The sequence below is a fragment of the Labrus bergylta genome, chromosome 1 (assembly GCF_963930695.1).
Source record: "Labrus bergylta chromosome 1, fLabBer1.1, whole genome shotgun sequence".
Lineage (NCBI taxonomy): Eukaryota > Metazoa > Chordata > Actinopteri > Labriformes > Labridae > Labrus > Labrus bergylta.
The window spans coordinates 23982412-24001889 of NC_089195.1; the positions used below are offsets into that span (position 1 = coordinate 23982412).

The 19478-nt window shown below is 39.1% G+C and overlaps 1 protein-coding gene across 8 annotated transcripts in view; it reads left to right on the top strand.

Annotated features, from left to right (window-relative positions):
* inpp4b (inositol polyphosphate-4-phosphatase type II B) overlaps nt 1-16530 on the top strand; it is a 137307-nt gene extending 120777 nt beyond the window's left edge. For 7 of the 8 annotated variants that reach the window (XM_029276189.2, XM_065957100.1, XM_065957101.1 and 4 more), the window contains 8 exons: nt 494-666; nt 1554-1677; nt 2231-2357; nt 5437-5577; nt 5715-5812; nt 6202-6314; nt 6940-7094; nt 10789-10979. In XM_029276189.2, the coding sequence (XP_029132022.2) occupies nt 494-666; nt 1554-1677; nt 2231-2357; nt 5437-5577; nt 5715-5812; nt 6202-6314; nt 6940-7094; nt 10789-10963 (1106 nt within the window). In that variant the 3' untranslated portion in view covers nt 10964-10979. Of the gene's footprint in view, nt 1-493; nt 667-1553; nt 1678-2230; nt 2358-5436; nt 5578-5714; nt 5813-6201; nt 6315-6939; nt 7095-10788; nt 10980-15379 lie in introns of those variants that run through there. The other variant, XM_065957099.1, reaches the window with a different exon arrangement.
* The last annotated feature ends 2948 nt before the right edge of the window (nt 16531-19478 follow it).

The following is a 19478-nucleotide window of genomic DNA, read 5'->3' on the forward strand; positions in this document are numbered from 1 at the left end:
TAGAGCGATGAGACCCTGGATGTGACTGGTGGAGAGTGTTCATTCACATTATCTATTTGCATCACAACAACCTCTGATCTTTATTTCTACTTCACCCATGCTCAGACATGAACCATATCATATTTATATATATATATGTTTATTATTTAGAAAGGTAACAGTACTTTAAATAGAATGGTACGTGTGCTTAACCAGAGATATAGAAGTGGTATCAAATTCCATTGTTTGTCATATTTTGCTTGCACTGTAATTTAATCACGCTACTGTGTAAATGAGATATGATTTTACTTTTACTTCTGTTTTTGTAAGTGAGTTGTTTTTTTTATTTGTAATAAAATACCACAGTTTCTGGGAAACTTGGATGGTTTATGGTTTTATGGTTGTTCTAGCAAACTCACAGGGGTTGTTTCTGGCCGATTGCACAAGTGTTGAGAAATAATTGAAAGTACGACATTGCAACTTTCATTTCCTACTCCTAACATCCCATCTTTAGGTGACTGGAGGGAGCAGCTGCGTCCTCTGGTGACCAGTTTAAAGGAGTGTGTGACGGAGGTGGTGGACAAGGCAAAGAGGGCCATGACCTTTGTGCTCCTGCAGGAGGCAGCCTGCAGCATCCCACAGGGCTTCCTCCTCCAGCAGAGGAGAGACGTGGTCTTCAGTCAGGCGGTAGGTGGCCCCACTGAGAAGATAAACCCTTTAACAGTCTGCACTAGTATAAGATTGTTCTCTTTTGTTTAACCGCCCATGCTCTCTATTTGAAGGGAAATCAGTCACAGGTTGATTCACTTTTGACATTGTTGATGCAAATGTCAAAGTAAAGTAGACATCTTCCAGAGGACTAGAAACACTCCCGACATTCTTTCTTAATTATTCTTGTCTTTGGAATAGTTGGCTGTCATCTTAATTACAGGGCCAGAACTTCCTTTTCTGTGTGCTGGTTATTGTTTTGAGTCTGACTAGCAGCATGTGACCCTGGAACAGTCGAAATTAAGAGACGACATCTATGACCAGATTTGTATCTGTGTTTACTGTATATGCAGGCAACTGTTAAGAGATTTCTAAATAGTTTAAATGTTGATCTTATGGGATTGTTGTGTAGCCAGTTTGTTCCCCCTCTTCTGCTCCACTCACACATTTAATATATGCAACTGATCCCTTTCAAACATTACATGAAAAAACTACTCTAACTACAAACAACAAACTAGAACTAGTATGGCCCAGTATGGGTGGCCCATACAGATAATATGATCTTGTCCTGCGCCTAGAGATTTTGTCAACATTTCTATTTTTTATTTTTTTTAGAGACTATCATCGTTATGATCAGCGCTATGACTAACAATGTGTCATGAGTACAGCTGTGAGGATACAGCTGCAGACTCTGCAAACATTGATCTCCTCACCCTTATCATCAGTTATTTCAGACTCGACATAATCTTGGCTTCCCACGTTTAACTAATCAGTCAGGCTACTTTAGCTGTTTGTGCCAGAGACAACTTACAGGGGATATGGATAACATTTGTGCATTTTATCGTTCTTTTCTTTTTTTTCACCAGCTGGCAGCTTTGGCATGCGGTTTCGTGATGAGGCTGTATGCAGGAATGCAGGACAAAGGCTTCCTGAGGCAGCTCCACCTAGTTGGCTTGGTGGCCCAGTTTGAGAGCCTGCTCAGCACCTACAGTGAGTAAATCTGTATGAGTCAGATCACAAATGGCAACTTCAAAACCTCCACTGAATGCAGCTGTTCCCTTTAACTACCTTTTTAGGAAAGAAAAAATTTGAACAGATTGGTTTGTTTTTTAAGCCTATCTGAAATGAGTGAGTGAGTGTGAGGCTGCACGTAGCACGCTGATAAGTCACTGCAGCACTTATTTAAAGATTTATTATAGGCTCCTCCTGTTTTATTTCACAACGTTACATGTAAGAGTGTATCAGAGTGACCTGGATGAATGTTTATCCCATCAATAAAGAAACAGAGTGAACAAGAGGTAGAGGTTCACCTGTTCTTCTTATCACCCTGACCAAAGTTCTCAATCATTCTCTATTTTTTATAATCCATGTTTCCACAGATATCAAGCATCTGCAGTCATAAAGGCATATTCTTAATCACATTCCTTGTCATTCAAACTCTCCAATCCAGCACACCTGGATATGAGTAACTACAAAACTGTGTGATGAGTAAGAATGAAATCACTACTGCTTCTCTTGTTGTTATTTTATCAAATTGTTTAAGGTGAAGAGATTGGGATGCTGGAGGACATGGAGGTTGGAATCTCAGATCTGCAGAGAGTCACCTTCCAGATTACAGAGGCTAAAACAGATGACCTCAGTGACCTCCAGCCCTCAGTGTGTGGCCGAAGGTGAGGCATAATCTCCGTATTCTTTATCTTAATAGGAGCCTCAGGGGGTATGGCAAGTCCTGGAAAGCTCCGTAGAATGACAAAGTAATTCTGTGCTAATTATGTCGAAAGAAGTGAATAACCGTGTGTGTGTTTTTCTCTCTCGTCGTTCTGAGATTTTAACCCAAAAAAATTGAAGACAAGCCGAAGAAAAAGAACTGAAGAACAAAGACAACAATACAAAAACACTTAAATGCTTCTTATCTATATTTATTATCTCAAAATCTACAGCCTGAGATCAAGTTTAGGTGAAGGGGTGATTTGTCATTTGTTTTGTATAGACTCTGCCTTTCAGAGAACCTGCTGCACAGAGGGACTTCCAACACACCTCTTAATAAAACTTAGGTGTTTTAGTCTCCAATGTTTTTAGGAAAAAATAGTAAAGGTTCAACAAATAGCTTGTAAAACATTGATATTGGGTTCTTTTTACACAATAAAATCTATTTTTCATAATAAAGACCTGATGAATCTTGCAAAAGGTCTGGTTTGTTGCACTAACTTATATGCTGACGCCTACACATACTGTTTTTAATAGCTGCTAACTGACTCCGGATAATATCTAGATATTTACATGAGGACTTCTCCAGAGATTCTCCCGACCTAGCCGTTCACATATGCTCCTCTCAGCGGGGGACTATCCCTGTCAGAGGGGAGGAGGTTCAGGGGATTTCCTAGGGTAAGACATGACGTTAAAAAACAACGCGGAAGTAGCGGCCGAAGCAACAGAGTCCGCTACACAATGTTACAATGAGAATATTTGCCTTTATATCAATGCTATGTGTAATCCAATGGAATGACAACATCCACAAAAGAGTGGAGAACAACATACTGAGGAACAGAAAACATAATGCAGCCGTTTAATTACGTACACAGAGATCGTAGAGGTCGCGGGCAGACACTTTAGGCAGTCACTGTATAGAAAGGTCACTCGGGTCCGATTGGCTCGAATTGAAATCTCCGGAGGATATGCTGCTCGGACTTTCTGCGGAAAAAATACTAGGGGTCTGGCTGGAGAAACTCCGGGTAAAGTCTGCGCGAAAAATTCGGCTGTTTGCGTTCACATATAGCCTAAAGCCCCTCTGGGTAGCCAAATCTCCTGAGTTTTTCAGGATATTTCCGTATGTGTGAAAAGGTTTATACTGCCATTTCAAAATTTGCACATTTTGGGTGGCTGCTGTGGTTTAAAGGGCCCCAAGCAGTTGCCTGCCTTGTCTGTTGACAAGCAGCACCTATGTCATCGATTCTATTTGTGGTATATTTCTTTTCTATGATGTAACACAGATTGATGGGTACATAAATGAGATCCTCAGAAAGACAGGATATCACAGATAGAAGTACCACCAAGCTGGTCAAGGCCAATCGAAAGTTGAGTTTTGCCTAGTTTGACAATCTGTGAGCAATTATTGGATTTCACATACCAGTAAGTGAGTCTATAACCATGGAGATAAGCCTCTGTTTGCAGTACATTATGTTTTGTCTTTGTTTTCTGAATTGTGGGTTTTTTAACCACATTCTCTATCCAACTGCCAGAAATCTGACAGGTGGAGATGTTGATTTGACAATGAGAAAAATGTAAATGACAATGTGTCATTTTCTACTCTGAGTTTAAGCTTTTTCAACTGGAAGTGTTTCTGCAAAAACAAATGTCATTTCAGTGCAAAAGAAAAACAAAATGTTTCTATTCAGGGACTTAAGAAGTGCAATGTTTGGCACTTAACTGGAGGTAGGCGTCATCACAACATTTGATAAACTCCTCTACCCTCAGCCAATGCTAAGATTTGTCTTACCAATACATGTTCATCATCAGCAGATATCAGGGCATGCCTGTCCCCAGCCTTGCTTTTACAAAGTCATGGGTGTAAAGAATTGGTGGAAGGAAACAGAAAATATTGTTGCTTAGTAGGAAAAGTGTTTCATGTGTTCCATAAACCCTCCGGCTGTGTTTACAGGAGTTATCCACTCCTATCCCAGCCTTAGAGGCAAACTGTACCCAGATGCCCCATTGAACCAATAACGCCTTACTTTGAAATGGGTTAATGGTTGTGAACTGAAAGTTTGAGTCCATAGTATAGCCATGTGAAGTATCTCCATGGAAGATTCCTGAATAAACTGTCATAGGTGGTCTGTTTCTTCTCTGTCCTGAAAGCAGATAGAGGTGCAGCCGTTTCCACTATGATAAGAATCTCTTTACTGTGCTTCCCACACGTCTTCACTAGACAGACCTTTACACTTAAGACATTCCCTAACAAGAGGCAGGAAGTCAGTTAGTAACCATACACTGAGAATGCAGAAGTGTTAAGGTGAACTATTATTTATTTCTATAACTTCATGAAGATATAAAAGTATGTGAGCATTAAAAAGCAAAGTGCCAAAATGTTAAACTGCGGCAATCATTGTTTACTGTTGTTATGCACAGGAAGTGACCACTGGGAATAGGCTGTCGTTTTGTTTTTCTTTTGCTATTTATATTCAAGTGCTGCGTGTGAATCAAACAAAATGTAGTATGTGCTGTTTGGGCCAGAGAAAGCCCCAAGTGAATTGCACAGTGGAAAACGACTTCATGCTTGTATGCCAAGCTGTACCACTTTGGATCTTTCTATACATTAGCCCAGATGTTCATAATTATTTGTTGTGGAATTGTTTAGTTTTGAGCAGTGTGGTGTGACAGGTCGAGTTTGTAGAGTGCCCTCACTTTCCTCGTAGGTCAATCACACATTTTTCACTTCATTTCTCATAAAAGTTCAAGCATCTTTATTAGAGCTGGTTAATGTTTAAATTTAGCAAAGAATGATAAGCTGATACTCATTGTGCCCCTCCCACCTCCATTTTAAGGTGATCTGCCTCCCACACTTTTGCACACTTTCTCTTATGCACACACCGCTTATCTCTCTTTTTACAGCTTGCACAGGCCTGTCTTAGGTGTCAAATTGTACAACTTCCCAAACGTATCAAATTCTACAGCATTGCAAAACATATCTAATTTCTGCTCCAACGTTTTGTCTTTTTACCTTCCATTTGTTTTTTCTCTCCCTGCATTCAGAGACCACTTCACTGTAGAAGTGCCATTACCACGACTGGTTTTCCAGACCTTGCCAGAGGAGATCAAGGAGGGCAAGCCTCTACGAGTATTCCCAGTGCTGTTTAATGTGGGCATCAATGAACAGCAAACTATAGCAGAGAGGTACTTGTGCAGCATTAAACTGATCTGTGTTATTGTGCAACTATATGATTTACTCTTAACTGTCAAAACAAAAAAGTACTGAGCTTCTTGGTGATGCTCCATAATAACTGCCCTGATTCTCTGTGTCACCCTCTCAGGTTTGGAGATATCTCATTACAAGAGAGAATAAACCAGAAAAACTTTGAGATGTTAGAAGCCTATTACAAATCATTAAGTGAAAAGGTGCCACTAGAATGTAAGTGTACAACTTTTTTTTATCTCCCTTAACAAAAGACAATTGGGATGTATCTTTGTTTATCTTTAGGGAACTCCTGTGTTCTGCTGGAAAGCCAAAGGAAAGCAGTTGTTTCAAATAATCATAAAGATGTGTTTCAATGTGCATTGAGACCCTTATGGAGTTAACCCAATCAGGATAATTGATTGTTTTTAATCAGCTGGAAAGTGAATCTTTGGATTGCATTATCTAAACAAAGTCAAAAGTTTTCCTTTTTGAATGTTAACACCAAGAGATGCAACAGAACCTGCATTCAGTCCTGAGTGGCAACCAGTCCAATGGATTTTTGCTATCACCGGAATAAATCAAGAAACCAAACCACTTACAGCCATTGTGTTTCCTGTGAACAGGTCTACCGTGTTATCAGACACAGACTGACATTAAGGAATTACTTGAAACCCTGGGCCAGAATGTAGTTACAAAGAAGAGAAAGAATGTGGAGATACTGTGGATTGCTGGAACGGTGAGCAGTGTTTGTTTTTGTAACTTTCTGTCCCTGTCAAGGAAGAACAGTTTCCTCTGAACTGCATAAGTCAACTTTCTATTGCAAAGCCAGGGTAAAGGTGGTTCCTAAATATGTAGATGTGGTTGAGTGTGACATTCTCACGCATGAATATGTCATGGGTTTCATTTTAAACACTGAGCTGAACATAAATGAGCTACCTGAGTATGATGGATTGTGATATTCAGTGTCAGTGACTCAAATGAGTCACAAATATCTGTTAGAACATGATTGAGAGTCGGCTATTTGCTATGTGCTGATGTTGAACATGAATCATGATTAATATGAAAGCACGCTATTGTTTGATAATTAGCACAAGGCTGATGGGATGATGACAAATGTAGATTTTCACCTGATAATGGCGCTAAAAGAAAGCAAAGGGGAAAGTTTTTACCATTCATCCTTTGGGGATCATGGATTGATTTGTCCAGACTTTTGTGGCAAACTTTAAGGGGTACCACTATATCTGTTGGAAATTAACGTTTAACAAAGCAAAGAGTTTCTACAAATGTATCACTTCTTCTGATGAAAAGTTTGCATTGAAACATTATTTGTTTTTTGTTTTTTTGTCTCTGCTTGCTGCCAGATCTGCCGAAGGTTAAATGGCATCAGGTTCACCAGCTGTAAAAGTGCCAAAGACCGGACATCAATGTCTGTCACATTAGAGCAGTGTGCTCTCCTACGTGATGAACACCAGCTCAGCAAGGATTTCTTCATCCGTGCTCTCGACTGTATGCGAAGGTAAGACAGGATGAAGAAACAAGTCTTAAATATGAAGGGTGCAAGTTATTACTCCATCAACTCGCAAACATGCTGCATGCTCTGTACAAACTTCAGATATACAAATAATATAAAAACACAGGGGTTTTCTAGCGGCTCTGTGTTCTGTATCCATGCCGATAGTTTTGTATTCTATATGAAATTGCTGGTACTCAGGAGATAAAACTTGTATGGTCATAACAGCAATTCAATGCCCTGCTGTCGTCCGCATGTCAAAGAGTCCTGATCCCACAATGCTCCTGAAGGCATAGCCATCATTGTGGAGTGTTTGTGAATGTGCCTCCGCCATCAGCATAAGGATGTGCATGTGTCAATAGGCCGAATGTGACATGTAGTTTAACGCACTTTGAACGGTACACGTGTAAAATAAATACCATAGATACGTACATTTCAGTCAATTTAACATTTGCTCAAAGTAATCTCAGGGAGTCCTGCCCACACCCCAAAAACCTTTTGACTCATGTTTATGTTTACTCTAGATATTCCCAACCATTTCAATGGAACTGCTCTCAACAACAAAATGATATTGGAGCGTTTGGCAGTAACTTCTATGGATTTTGTGTTGAATGGAGAACAGATATGATTCACCTCCACTGTATTGTAGAAGTGACAGAGTTTTCCGGTTATCACAATCTAAAAAATAATGATACCCTTCAAACCTATTTTATTCTCGGACACCCTGAGATAATATTACAGACGATTTAGAAGTTGCATTAAGTAACCCCTAAAGAAACGTGTCATTACAAAAATGTGGTTAAAGTAATAGCCTGCAACGCCTGTAAGTACGAGCTGATGTCCATTGCTCACAACAGAACATTTCGTCTGTAGCTTGCCCTCCAGTGTATCACTGTTTAATCTGACAGTTTAAGCATCATCATGTGCTCCCTTCACCATCAGCATCTTACCTCCCACTTTCAAAGGCAGCCATGCATGTTCCTCTGAGCGCTGCAGGGACACTGCTGCCTCTAATGTGTGTGTTGGCCAGCAGGGTAAACATCTACATCTGCATCCGCCCAAATGTGACAAACCCTAGTTTCTAATCTTTTTTAAGGCCATGGTGAAGTGCACATCTGAAGTGCCTGTGGTAATGTCCTGATAGCAGCTGTGTGAGATAAGTCTGAGAATAGGACATCACATGACCAAAGAAAGAAGTGACAGAATAATCTTCAACTCACTGTGTAGATGAGGATTAGTTCATGATAGTGTTACTCTTAAAACACATTTCCAGTTTTATATCAACTATTATTAAAGGTTTAAGGCAACAAGTTAATACTTTTAATACCTCCAACTTAACGTCACATAAACAGCTTAAACAGCTGGCTGCACCATCAAACACACAAACATGAAACCAAAGAATCCCATTTATCCAACGAATGTCAACCCTGTGTGAACTACTGTTCAACCTGACACCATTATGGACTTTAGGAAACATGTTACAATACAAGTATGTAGAAATCTACTTGTTAATATATGATATATATATCAGTAGATCAGTCTCTCATCCTCTCTATCGTTACTCTGAAAGGACCTCCTTTCTTTTTGTTGTTTACTAAATAATCCAGGGACAAATTTCAGAGTTTGAAGCAACTTAAATCTGAACAGTGATAAATTATCCCTGAGTTTCTTTATGGGGTGGGTTGATAAAGGGATAACATGCTACTGTAAGTTTGCTAAATCACAAAACAAAAACAATGCATATAAAGCAATCTTTTCAGCAAATGATCTGTTCAAAATGTTTGAAGTGTTTATTCATTTTATTTCATATAAAGACATCTGCTCAATTAGAATGTAGAGTATTACATTTATAAATGCATCAATCTTAAAAAACCTTACAAGGAAAACAAAAGAAAAAACAGGTGGAGGGTTTGTTAAATGAAATTCATTTTCACAACAGATATATTGCTCTATATTGATACATTTATGTCTCCTAAAAGCTCTTCCTGTTCCTGACTTGAATTTCTTTCCCATGACATTTAAAGCTGACAGGCTTTAAATTAGCCCTGGTACATGTTTAACCCTGGAGTAGAATGTAATGAGGCTAATATTAAACCAAATGATTCCATTTACGCTATGCATGGCCTCTAAATATCATTACTCATCCAAAAATATTCAACACACGCCAAACAGCTCCCGTTTGAAAGATGAAAAAACAACACAAGCTGCAGTGTTTCTATGTGTTTGTATTTGCTGTGGCTCAATAAATAACCTAAAAGTAATCAATTATTCTTCTCAGATCCACGCACTTTGACATGCATTTTGACATGCATGTTGACTAAAACAAGATAAAAATTAATAAAACAGCTCAGGCTGACTTCAAATGATCTAGGGCTGTGGCCTGTTTAACTTCTGACCTCAGAAGATCGATTGGTCTTTGAGAAGAAGGAATTTACTTTCATTTAGTGTTAAACTGGGGTGAGGAGGGAGGGGATAATTAAAGGAAGTCGAAAATGGAAACTAAAAGAGAGAAGGGGTAATATGAACACGCTTTTATATGAACAGATGTGAACAATAAAATCTTTTGCATTTCTTTCATGAAGATGATAAGTTCACAAACTCAAAGATTATCTGTAGGCCATTTTTACCTAATGGTAAATCACAGTGTAATGTTTTTAACTAAATAAAATGTATTTATCTGTATGGTCAAACACTACTATCAGTGCATTCATAAAGATTACAGATTTTGCAAGTTGGATCAGTATCCAAACCTATCCAGCTTGTACTATCATACCGTATCATTTCAGGAAGCAATCGACTCGCTTCAGTGAAATTCAAACTGCACAGGAACAATGTGGGCCAGCAACAAAAAAGTTTTTATAGGTTGTTAAAGTTGCATTTGTCAAAGAAGAATTGTGCGTGTTTTAGTCAAAGGAAAGTGAGGAACTCATTTCTCGTTATTTGTCAGTTAATTGATTGGAAAATGTGCTTTTGGAAGGCTTAATGTTCATGATGAGAGCTGGAGCTAAATTTGTTTGGCCGGCTGTGATCAAAATGACAGGTTTATATAAACAGCTGTAATTTACTGAACATGATGTTGGTCATACAGTTACATACAGCCTTTTGTCAGTCCAACCATCAGGTATTTTCTGTATGCTGTTTCTACAACTAGGTCCAACAATGTCTAGGCTTTCTTACATTATCAACATAAAGGCAAAAAAAGAACTCACTATAAACTCTCACATGGCCCTCTGATAGACAACAGAGAACTGCTCTTTGATTTAAAGTTAACAGCAGCGAGTCAAGCCTGTAAGTAGTGTACAGCAAACTTTAAAACAAGTGTCACTTTCCGCAAGAAAACCTGTAACACTACCACCTTAAACACAATTCTTCCGCTCTAGACTTGTCAGAGTGCGTCTCACCGGGATGTAACGGAAACACATCCTTCATTGCACCTTTGATGCATGCCTCCTGTCTGCGTCTGCCATCTCAGCTTTCTGTGAGCTTGTTTCTCACATCTCAGCTCTGTGTGTCATTTCCTGGCTAAGTGTGCACTAATTCTCTGTGTCTAAGTGGGCTTTGTGGTAGCAGCCTGCAGTGGCTCCCATGTGATCAATCTGTGCCTGAAGTCCCACTTAGACAGAATCTAGACTGTACTAACATGGCCGTGTTTTGATCTGTCTCTGTCCGTTCTCTTTCACTCTGACGGGCGCCCCCGCAGTCGGCTGACCCAGGGAGACATTGGGCAGTGGGAGGACCCTGAAGCTGGCGCCGTGACAGAGAGCAAACCAGCGTCACGACACTTTTACCCCATTGCTCTGCTGCTCGTTAGCTCCCACTTACTGGTCGTGTGGCTCATTTTAAGTCTTGTTTTTCTGCTTGCAAAATATCAATAAATTGCTGACAATGCCATCTCCACTCACTCCTTTCTTTCTGTTTGCTGATGAATATTTTATGTCTCGTAATAATGGGATTTGATAGGCTTTTTCGATTAAGTGCAATAAGCACATTAATCAGATAAAGACCTCAGCGTGTGTGGTGCATCAGCTAGGGTTGGGTCAAATTGATTTCAATTAGACAGTAAGAGATCAATATTTCCTGGTTTATCAGCAATCTTTTCTGACTAACTCTTCCACTTCTTAATACCTAACAAGTCCTGACTTTCTTTAGAATCATGCTCAAGTAAAGTTCACACAAACAGACAAGTTTAGTTATCAAAATATATCTTCCTCTTTAATATCTATTACATTTCAATTTAAAAAGGTTACAAATTTGCACTTTTATTACCTTGTGTTTGTACTAAATCTCTCTGCACTGTAGCTTTTTGCAACTTTACTCAGATATAAAAAAAAAAAAACATATTTGTTGTGGACAACTTCTATCTGTGGATTAATACAAACTGTTTGTAGTTTGAGCAGCAGGGTAACTATATGTGGGATTTACCCCCAAATTACCAAAGTCACTGTGTTCTTCATAGCGGGGAAATGTGTGTCTCCCCCCCCATAAAACAGTTGAGCTCACTGATCTGCTTAAAATAGTTTGGGACAACATTTGAGCTCTTTGGCAAAGATGAAAAAGTAAAAGACATTTTGTCAAGATGTCATTTCTTATATAATGCAATGATTCATATGTGGATTAGGCATCAGGCACTGTTGAACCAATTCAAAATGGATTTGCTTTGCAGAAGTGAAAAATATGCCTGTTTATCATTTCTGCAACCGAGCTTACATGCAAATATTTCACATTACAGTGTCCTCATTGTTCCTAGAGCAGATTGAGTATGGCAGCTGAGGAGGAGCTAACTGCTACTCTTTGGACTCTACTTTCAAACTATAAATTTTTATGATATTAGTAGCTGGAATTCCTTCTTACTGATACTGCTGCTTCTCATTGTGTCTTAATAGCTCTGAACTGCAACATGGCCGTATTAGTCCATTATGGTGTGCTCTGTGCACGTGCCAGTGTTGCTCTTTTCAGATTTTAACATTACTCAATGCATAGCAATTAGAGAGAGGCAATTTAACTGTGAATTCTGCCTCATATAGAGGATCAAAATGTGCTTCCTGGACCATTTGATATCAGATAGGGTCCAATTTTGAAGTCAGGTTGTACAAAAGGTTAAAAAAAAAAAAAAAAAGGACAATTTCCAATCGGATAACATCAGATGATCCAATCCTGTTTTTTATCCAGATGAAATCTCCAGTTTTTGTTGTTTAAAACCTTGAGAAGGTGTAAAACTGCCAGCTGGACTCACAATTGATTACGGGGATAAATGTGAGAAAACGATGAAATTGGTCATAGCGGGAAAATAAATGAATATGTTACTAGTTAAAAGACAAATCTTTACAGTGATGAACCACAGCTCATTTTGCAACATCAGTGTAGAGTAGTCAAAAAGCATGTGTGTTAAAGTGTTTTGCTGTGTACAGTTTCTTTACCTATATTCATCATGTTGTGTTAAACGAGTGAGAAGATTTATTATTTCCCTGTGTATTTTAATGCTGAATGTGTTTTCTAACACTGTAGTACCTCTTTCCTCTAATGCCAGAAGCTTCCTATCCTTATGCTGACCTCATCTGCTTTTTTTTCCAGCACAAATACAGAAAAAAACAAGCATAATAAAGAAGGACCTGTGTAGCTCTGAAAACCCTGGGAAAGTTGCTGGGCTCACTCTGATATTGACTGGAATACAGAGAAAACTAAATATCCCCGTATACTTCTAACTCTGGTCAATAAATGACCAGAGTTAGAAGTATACGGGGATATTTAGATATAAAGCAGTAGTTTCCAGGTTTCTGAGGTAATGACATGTTGATTGAAACCCTTCCCTCCCCCAATCTAAAATATTTTAGAAGCGCTTGGCATTTGGCATGTGCCTCTGCAAGCTCAGAAAAATGACATTTAACTTAAACAGCTACTCTTTTCATATACAAAGCCCCACTTAAAGCAATTATGAACAGACTACTGTACGTTAGACACTTTGATTAATAATGAATCAAATTACCCTTTAAGGAACAATTGCAAGCGGACAGAAGGCCGGTTATTTATTAATCGAGTTCCAGATTTGGAAATACCGTCACATTCATTAAACTTCATTGGTAAGCCTGAACTCAGATGGTCCCATTTCTCACTACTTTCATACTGTGCTGTTTTACAAGCCGGTTAAATGCTTTAACACGGTGTTGTTGTCCCATAAAAGCAATAGGACCTACAGCAGAACGCACATCTGGGTAGCTTGTAGTGTGACGTATTTGTTGTGACAGTCACAGATAAGCTGATTTAGGCCTGAGCTGTTTGAATGACGTAGTTGTGGTGCTGTTCTTAGAATTACGGCAGCAGTTAAACACATTCAAGTTTATGCTGAGATCAAGGAAAAACTCATAAAACACACTCAGCACAGACAACACGTATCAGTCACCTGTCATGTGTCTGGAAACTTAACTGTCTGATTCTGGCCCCACATCTCATTATGATTACTAACAGACACATAATCTTTGATACATGATTGAAGCATTAGGAGACATGGGTTAGAACAGTATGAAGGCCCTTTGAGATATTAAAACCTAGAAAAATGAGTCCAATCCTGGTGTGGCTACAGCTAGATTTTGGGGATTGATATTCAAGATGGCCCTGCAATAATTATACCTAGGTGATCCAGTTTTGAATAAAAAGAAGATTTTTGCCCTTTGCCTGACACAATTCTCTGAAACATGAAAACAAAAGGAAAACTTTTTTTTTATAAAGCTAATTTAGAGTTCTTACAGACAGAGTGAGGGAACATATACTTTTAGTACAAGGAGGGAAATGGGCTTAGATAATTGTAGAAAAACAACAAATCATAATCTAGAGCAGTGGTCATGATCCCCAGGAGGTTGAGAAGTATTCCAAAAAGTTCTAGCCGATGAAATCATGGTGAGGTTTTTAGGCTGTTATGTTCTTTTGGGCTGCCTGTGTTTGGATGGTGTGAGGTCTGTGCACTAGTTAAATGCCTTAACCACGTCCAGGAACAGTGTGTGTCCTTTACCATATGGTAGTCTTCCTTACTAAAACACAGGAGACACATATTTTGGTAGATACACAATCTATTTTTCAATAAATTCATCTCCCCATCAAGTTTCTTTTGAACACTTTGGGTGTAAAATCTGCTACCAGCTCATGTCTTCGACTATTTTTACTAAACATTAATACAAATGTCTTAATCTAACACCTGGTCTTAAAGAGGTAGGGTTTAATAATAAGCAGTTAGAATAAAACACGTCTGATTAATAATAATAGTAACAAGGCTTGAGCACTTTTAATTAATACTTCAATTAATACTTCAAGTCTTCAACTCTTTTGCTGCATGTGGGCGCATACCATTTAAAAGCAACAGGCGTAAGTTGTTGGTCACCTCTTTTCTTTAGTGGATCTGGTTGATGCAGTCTTATATTCTTACGTACATTTGATGTGTTTCAAATGACATACCACACCGTGAACCCAAATTTCCCACACAACTGATTTAAAGAAGCAGGCGAATCTTCTAGGTCCGCCATGTCATCTTGCATTACACTCCTTCTATAGTTATAAGCATTACGGCTACCTGGATTGGGGTGTAGATACTGCAATGTGTGACTGCCATTTTTTCTCCAATCAGATATATTCTTCATGTGACTTGCACTGAACCATGACGTCCGTATTGTGACGGTGCAGAACAAATACACATGGGCCTTTACTGTTACACCCCTAATACATGCTGCATCTTTCTTTTCCATTCCAACCAAGTCATGTGATTATCATGTGTTTGTCTAACCCTTGGCGTGGCTATCTGGTTAAAGTATCCACTAAACAGAACTTCAAGAGTATCTAACCACTGTGTCATGGTGTATTTCCTACTGACACGGGAAAGAACCAATCATGTGATAGAAGGCGGGACATAACTTTGGGATGAATATGATTGGAGCGTTGGCTTCAACAAAGCTTTTTAATCAGTAAAAAATTAGTATTTAAAGCACTTAGCCTACTAGTTCGCCCTCAGAAATTTAAACCAATCCATTTCAGACCAATTATTTAAGAGAATGCTTCTTGTCTGTTTGATAAGCAAATTACATAATTTAAGAAGACAACTTTTTTAGTGTTTAAATGAAACAAAATACTTATAAAGAATATTGAAGCAAGATATCAGTGTTTTGGGTTCTTGGCTTGTTTAAAGCCTCATTTGAAGATTTTTATCAATCATCACACCTTTTTTTTTAAACCTATTCATGTTTACTTTTTTCCCTTTCCATTTCTTTTCTTTCTTTCATTCCTCTTCACCCTATTTATTTGATCCCCAGAGAAGGATGTCGCATTGAGAACGTCCAAAAGAATATTAGATGCAGGAAGTATGCCTTCAACATGTTGCAGCTGATGGCCTTTCCGAAGTGTTACCGACCACCAGAGGGGACGTATGGGAAAGTTGACTCTTGAGGACATGAACCAGGTGCTGAAAAACAGTGGTTTTATTCACAGGAAGTCAAATGTAAGCTTAGAAACTATCGTGAAAGTATGAAATGTTTCAACTTAAGTAGTCACAATCATTTGCTGGTTGTTTTATGTTGCTGTTCATTTATTAGGTTTTCTTGTTGGGGGGGGGGGGGGGGGGGGGGGTTAAGATTGCTTGGGGGGGGTTAAGATTGCTTCACCCCATACTGGATTTGATAAAAAAACTATTACATGTAAAATAAATGCACTTTCGGTTTTTGCTTTGTTTATTTACATGACCTATGCAGCAATATACGGAGCAACTAAAAAAATAGTTTGTTGAAATTTTGTAAGTGGCTATAATATATGTTAGGGCAATTATGTGCTGGAACAACTCCCCTTTTGTAGAATGACATTTTTCAAAAACATGTTTGAGTTTGCATGACTGTGTATGTATATGTGACAATACTGTTTTAACTTCAAGGTGCAGTGTTTTGGCCCTGATGTTAATACTTCTCTCCACAATGAAAAGAAACGGTTTATAACCTCAGTCAATGTTTGCTGTTGTGAATGTGTGTCCTGTGTGGCAAAGATTCATCTGTATTCAGATCGAAACTTCCCCTGAATCCTTTTTAGACCTAGTCTCATTTATTAAGAGAGAGCTGTTTGACAGGGTGTTAAAAACATGCCAAGAGTGCATGATCTGCATCCTGATTCATTTTAACAACTCATCCCATTCTAATTAAAGTAGCACTTGCCCCCTTTCCCATAACAGTTTAGTATTTCAAGGTACAGGTCAGTGAAACCACAGTGATGTACAGGTGGAATCCTAAGTTAGGATGAGGATTTTGGACCATCATTTTTAATGCTGTATAAGAAAATTCATTATTTATTTTTATATTCTAAAATGATTTTATATTCTAAGGTTTGATACCTTGGACTTAAGTGCATGTATTGTTGTGTTACACATTGAACAAATAAAGTGATCTATATGGAATTGAATAAATGCCTGTTTTAATGTGGACTTTTGTGATTTAATATGGTGTGTGTAATAATGTAATCACAGCCTGTAGTTGTTTCAAATGTGGCTCCAAAAAAGTGTATTTCTTGCCTCCTCTTGTTGAATTTATAAACCCAAAGTATTGCATTCCATCAGCACTCTGCAGGGTCCTGGCAGAAAGACATTGTCCATAAATTAAAATAGGAACCATCTAACCTTCCTCTGTCAGCTCATCGTGTTTAAACAATCCTCCCTTTAGAGCTGTGAGGACCTAGAACAACATGAGTGTTTGTTTATTTTCATATGTTGGAAAAGTCTTAGGTAAACTCAGATTAAAACTAAAGTAGAGTGGATTATCCAGCAGGAGATGTTTTTCAGAACAGGTTTTCAGAAAAGAAGGAAAAACACATTCCATGTTATGTGACTGGAGTCCACAGCTCTGTAGTTCATAATTCCTATGATCGACTGAAAGTACATTTAATTTAATTACATTAATCAAAGAGAAGAGCTAATGCTTCATTTGTGTGGTCAGCTGAGCCCGGTTTTTCAAGGGGGCTTCCATCTTTGTACGTAAAGTCAAAGAGATGACTTAGGCAGATAGTGATTTTGAAATGTAAAAAGCATTCTGATAGGCAGAGGACAATAATAGGCAATTACGCTATGAGGATAACGATGTGTCAGTTAATATACTCAGGAAATACTGAGCAGAATGCACACTCATCTGTTTCAGCATTTTTTGGGTTTTGTGCAATCAGCTGGCCCGGACTCTGTCAATCATTGATCCGGGCCAGCGGGCCAGTTATAATGTCGAGCCCTGCTCTTAATACGGAGGGTGTCTGATGTTTTAAGATGACTTTCCTGCAGATATAATGACATAATGTCCCCTTTAAGATGTTGCAACCGTGTCAAGACCTTAGCAATTTCGATGATGTTGTTCATGCCCTTGGTGTTCCAAGAAATCACCCGGACTCCACTACTTGACATCGTAACAATATCAGCCATCGATTGGACCATAGGGAAAAGTCTATCTGACGCTGTGCAGCACATTGTGCACTGTGGAGAGAGATGGGAAGAGTGTAGGAGGAGGGAGAGAAAACATATATAGATACTAAAAAAAAGGAACAAACAAAAGACAAGAAGCCGAAAAATACATATCAACAAAACAGCCAGTCTAATTCGTAACTACCCCTAATTTCAACCCCAAATAAGAACCTTCTCTGAGCTCTCTTGCTCTCGGCTAAGCCTAACTTAGCTTAGTGCTAACTTCCAGGGTCTCCCCTCTTACATTAACAGTAACTGACCCCATAAGTAAAAAATAAAAATAAAGTGAACATACGATCGAGAGATATATCTCAACCAAAGTGTGCAAATATCTTAAGAGAGTAAACTGACGCAAACACGTTCCTGAACGAGGCACATAAACAACAATGACCTTACTGAGGGGATATTATCAAAACATTCCGCATATTTGCCAGATCGCCATCTATAATTAGGAATTACTGGTAAAGTAATGTTACTAATATTGATAACAAGCCACTAATGAGTAGAGTAGTAACAGAATGAGTTTGAGTACCACCAAACTTCAATAAGAGCTTAAACTGGTGGGTAAATGTATAATATAAAGCAGAAATACTCTAGATAGCCTGGCAGATGAGAGAAAATGAGGAGGGACGAAAGTTCAAATAAGATTTTAAAAAATAACAGTGGTCGCCTATACATAGGAATCAAGTCACCACCATACACAAGAATGTGAACTTGCGATACTCTCATATCTCTCAGTATTGTAAATATAGGCATCAAAATTAGATTAAGACTTAAGAGCAAAAATATCGGAATAAAGAAAAAAATCCTAAAAAAAAGTTAAGTCAGAGTTGTAGAGCCTTTGAACATATCGGCTAGCAATGTTAGTTCGAAGGTCCATTCAGTTAAGGTGCAGGTTATCACGTCCATCAGTTTTCTCCGTAGCAGGCTAAAGGCTGCCAATACTGTGGCCTGTGGACAAGTTCAGCCCTTTCCTGGGCTACAGAAGGAACAACTAGCATGTTAGCATAACATTAGCTCACCGACGCTGAGGCTAATGACAGAACAAGCCCGTCAGGTATCCTGCCTACGGATAGGTGCTATGAAGTCTCTGGCCTCTGTGACCGATGTGAATCTCTTCTTACCTCCGTCTTTCATTACTATGACAAGCCTGGCCAGGAAAAGCAGTGCTGGCCTAAAGCCCAGGTTATAAAACTCCGACATCACGTCTCGGTATTTCTGGCGTTGTTCCACAACATCCGGAGCGTAGTCTTCGTAGATGCCTCGAAACTGTAACGTGCCTCTCCTGGCCCGGGCCTCGCGGACGATCTTCTCCTTCACCTGGTATTTGTGTAGCCATATAATAATGGGCCTTGGTCTCTGTTCCGGCTTCGGCTTACTAGCGAGTGTCCGATGAGCCCTGTCACACTCCGGTGGCGATTCCAGGAAGCCCTCACCAAAAACCTCCATCAGTAGCTCCGCGAAAAAGTTGGTTGGACGTGCGCCCTCCACGGACTCTGGTATGCCGACCAATCGGATATTATTTCGCCAAATCTGGGACTCGGGGTCACTAACTTTAGCTAGCAGTTTAGCATTGCTCTCTGTTAGCGTAGCACATGTTGCTTCTAATGCTGTTAGACGTTCGTCTTGCAAGTTAGCATTTTCCTCGAGTGAGGTAATCTTCTGAGCATGGTCCGAAACTGTAGCATGGACAAGGTCCAACTTTGCTTCAAGTGTTGAAATAGTTGCCTTGAAGTCCGCTGAGAGGGCTTGGCAGTGTTCTTCCAAGAGGCTAGCTATAGCCGTCATGCTAAACTCATCGTCAGCCCTGCCGGAGGAGTTATGCTTGGCACCCTTGTCCTTTGCACTCTGTCTAGTTAAATACGTTGACATTTCTAGTCGGTTTGCAACTCAGGTGTAATAAAATCACTTGTTCGCCGGTTCAGTGGTAT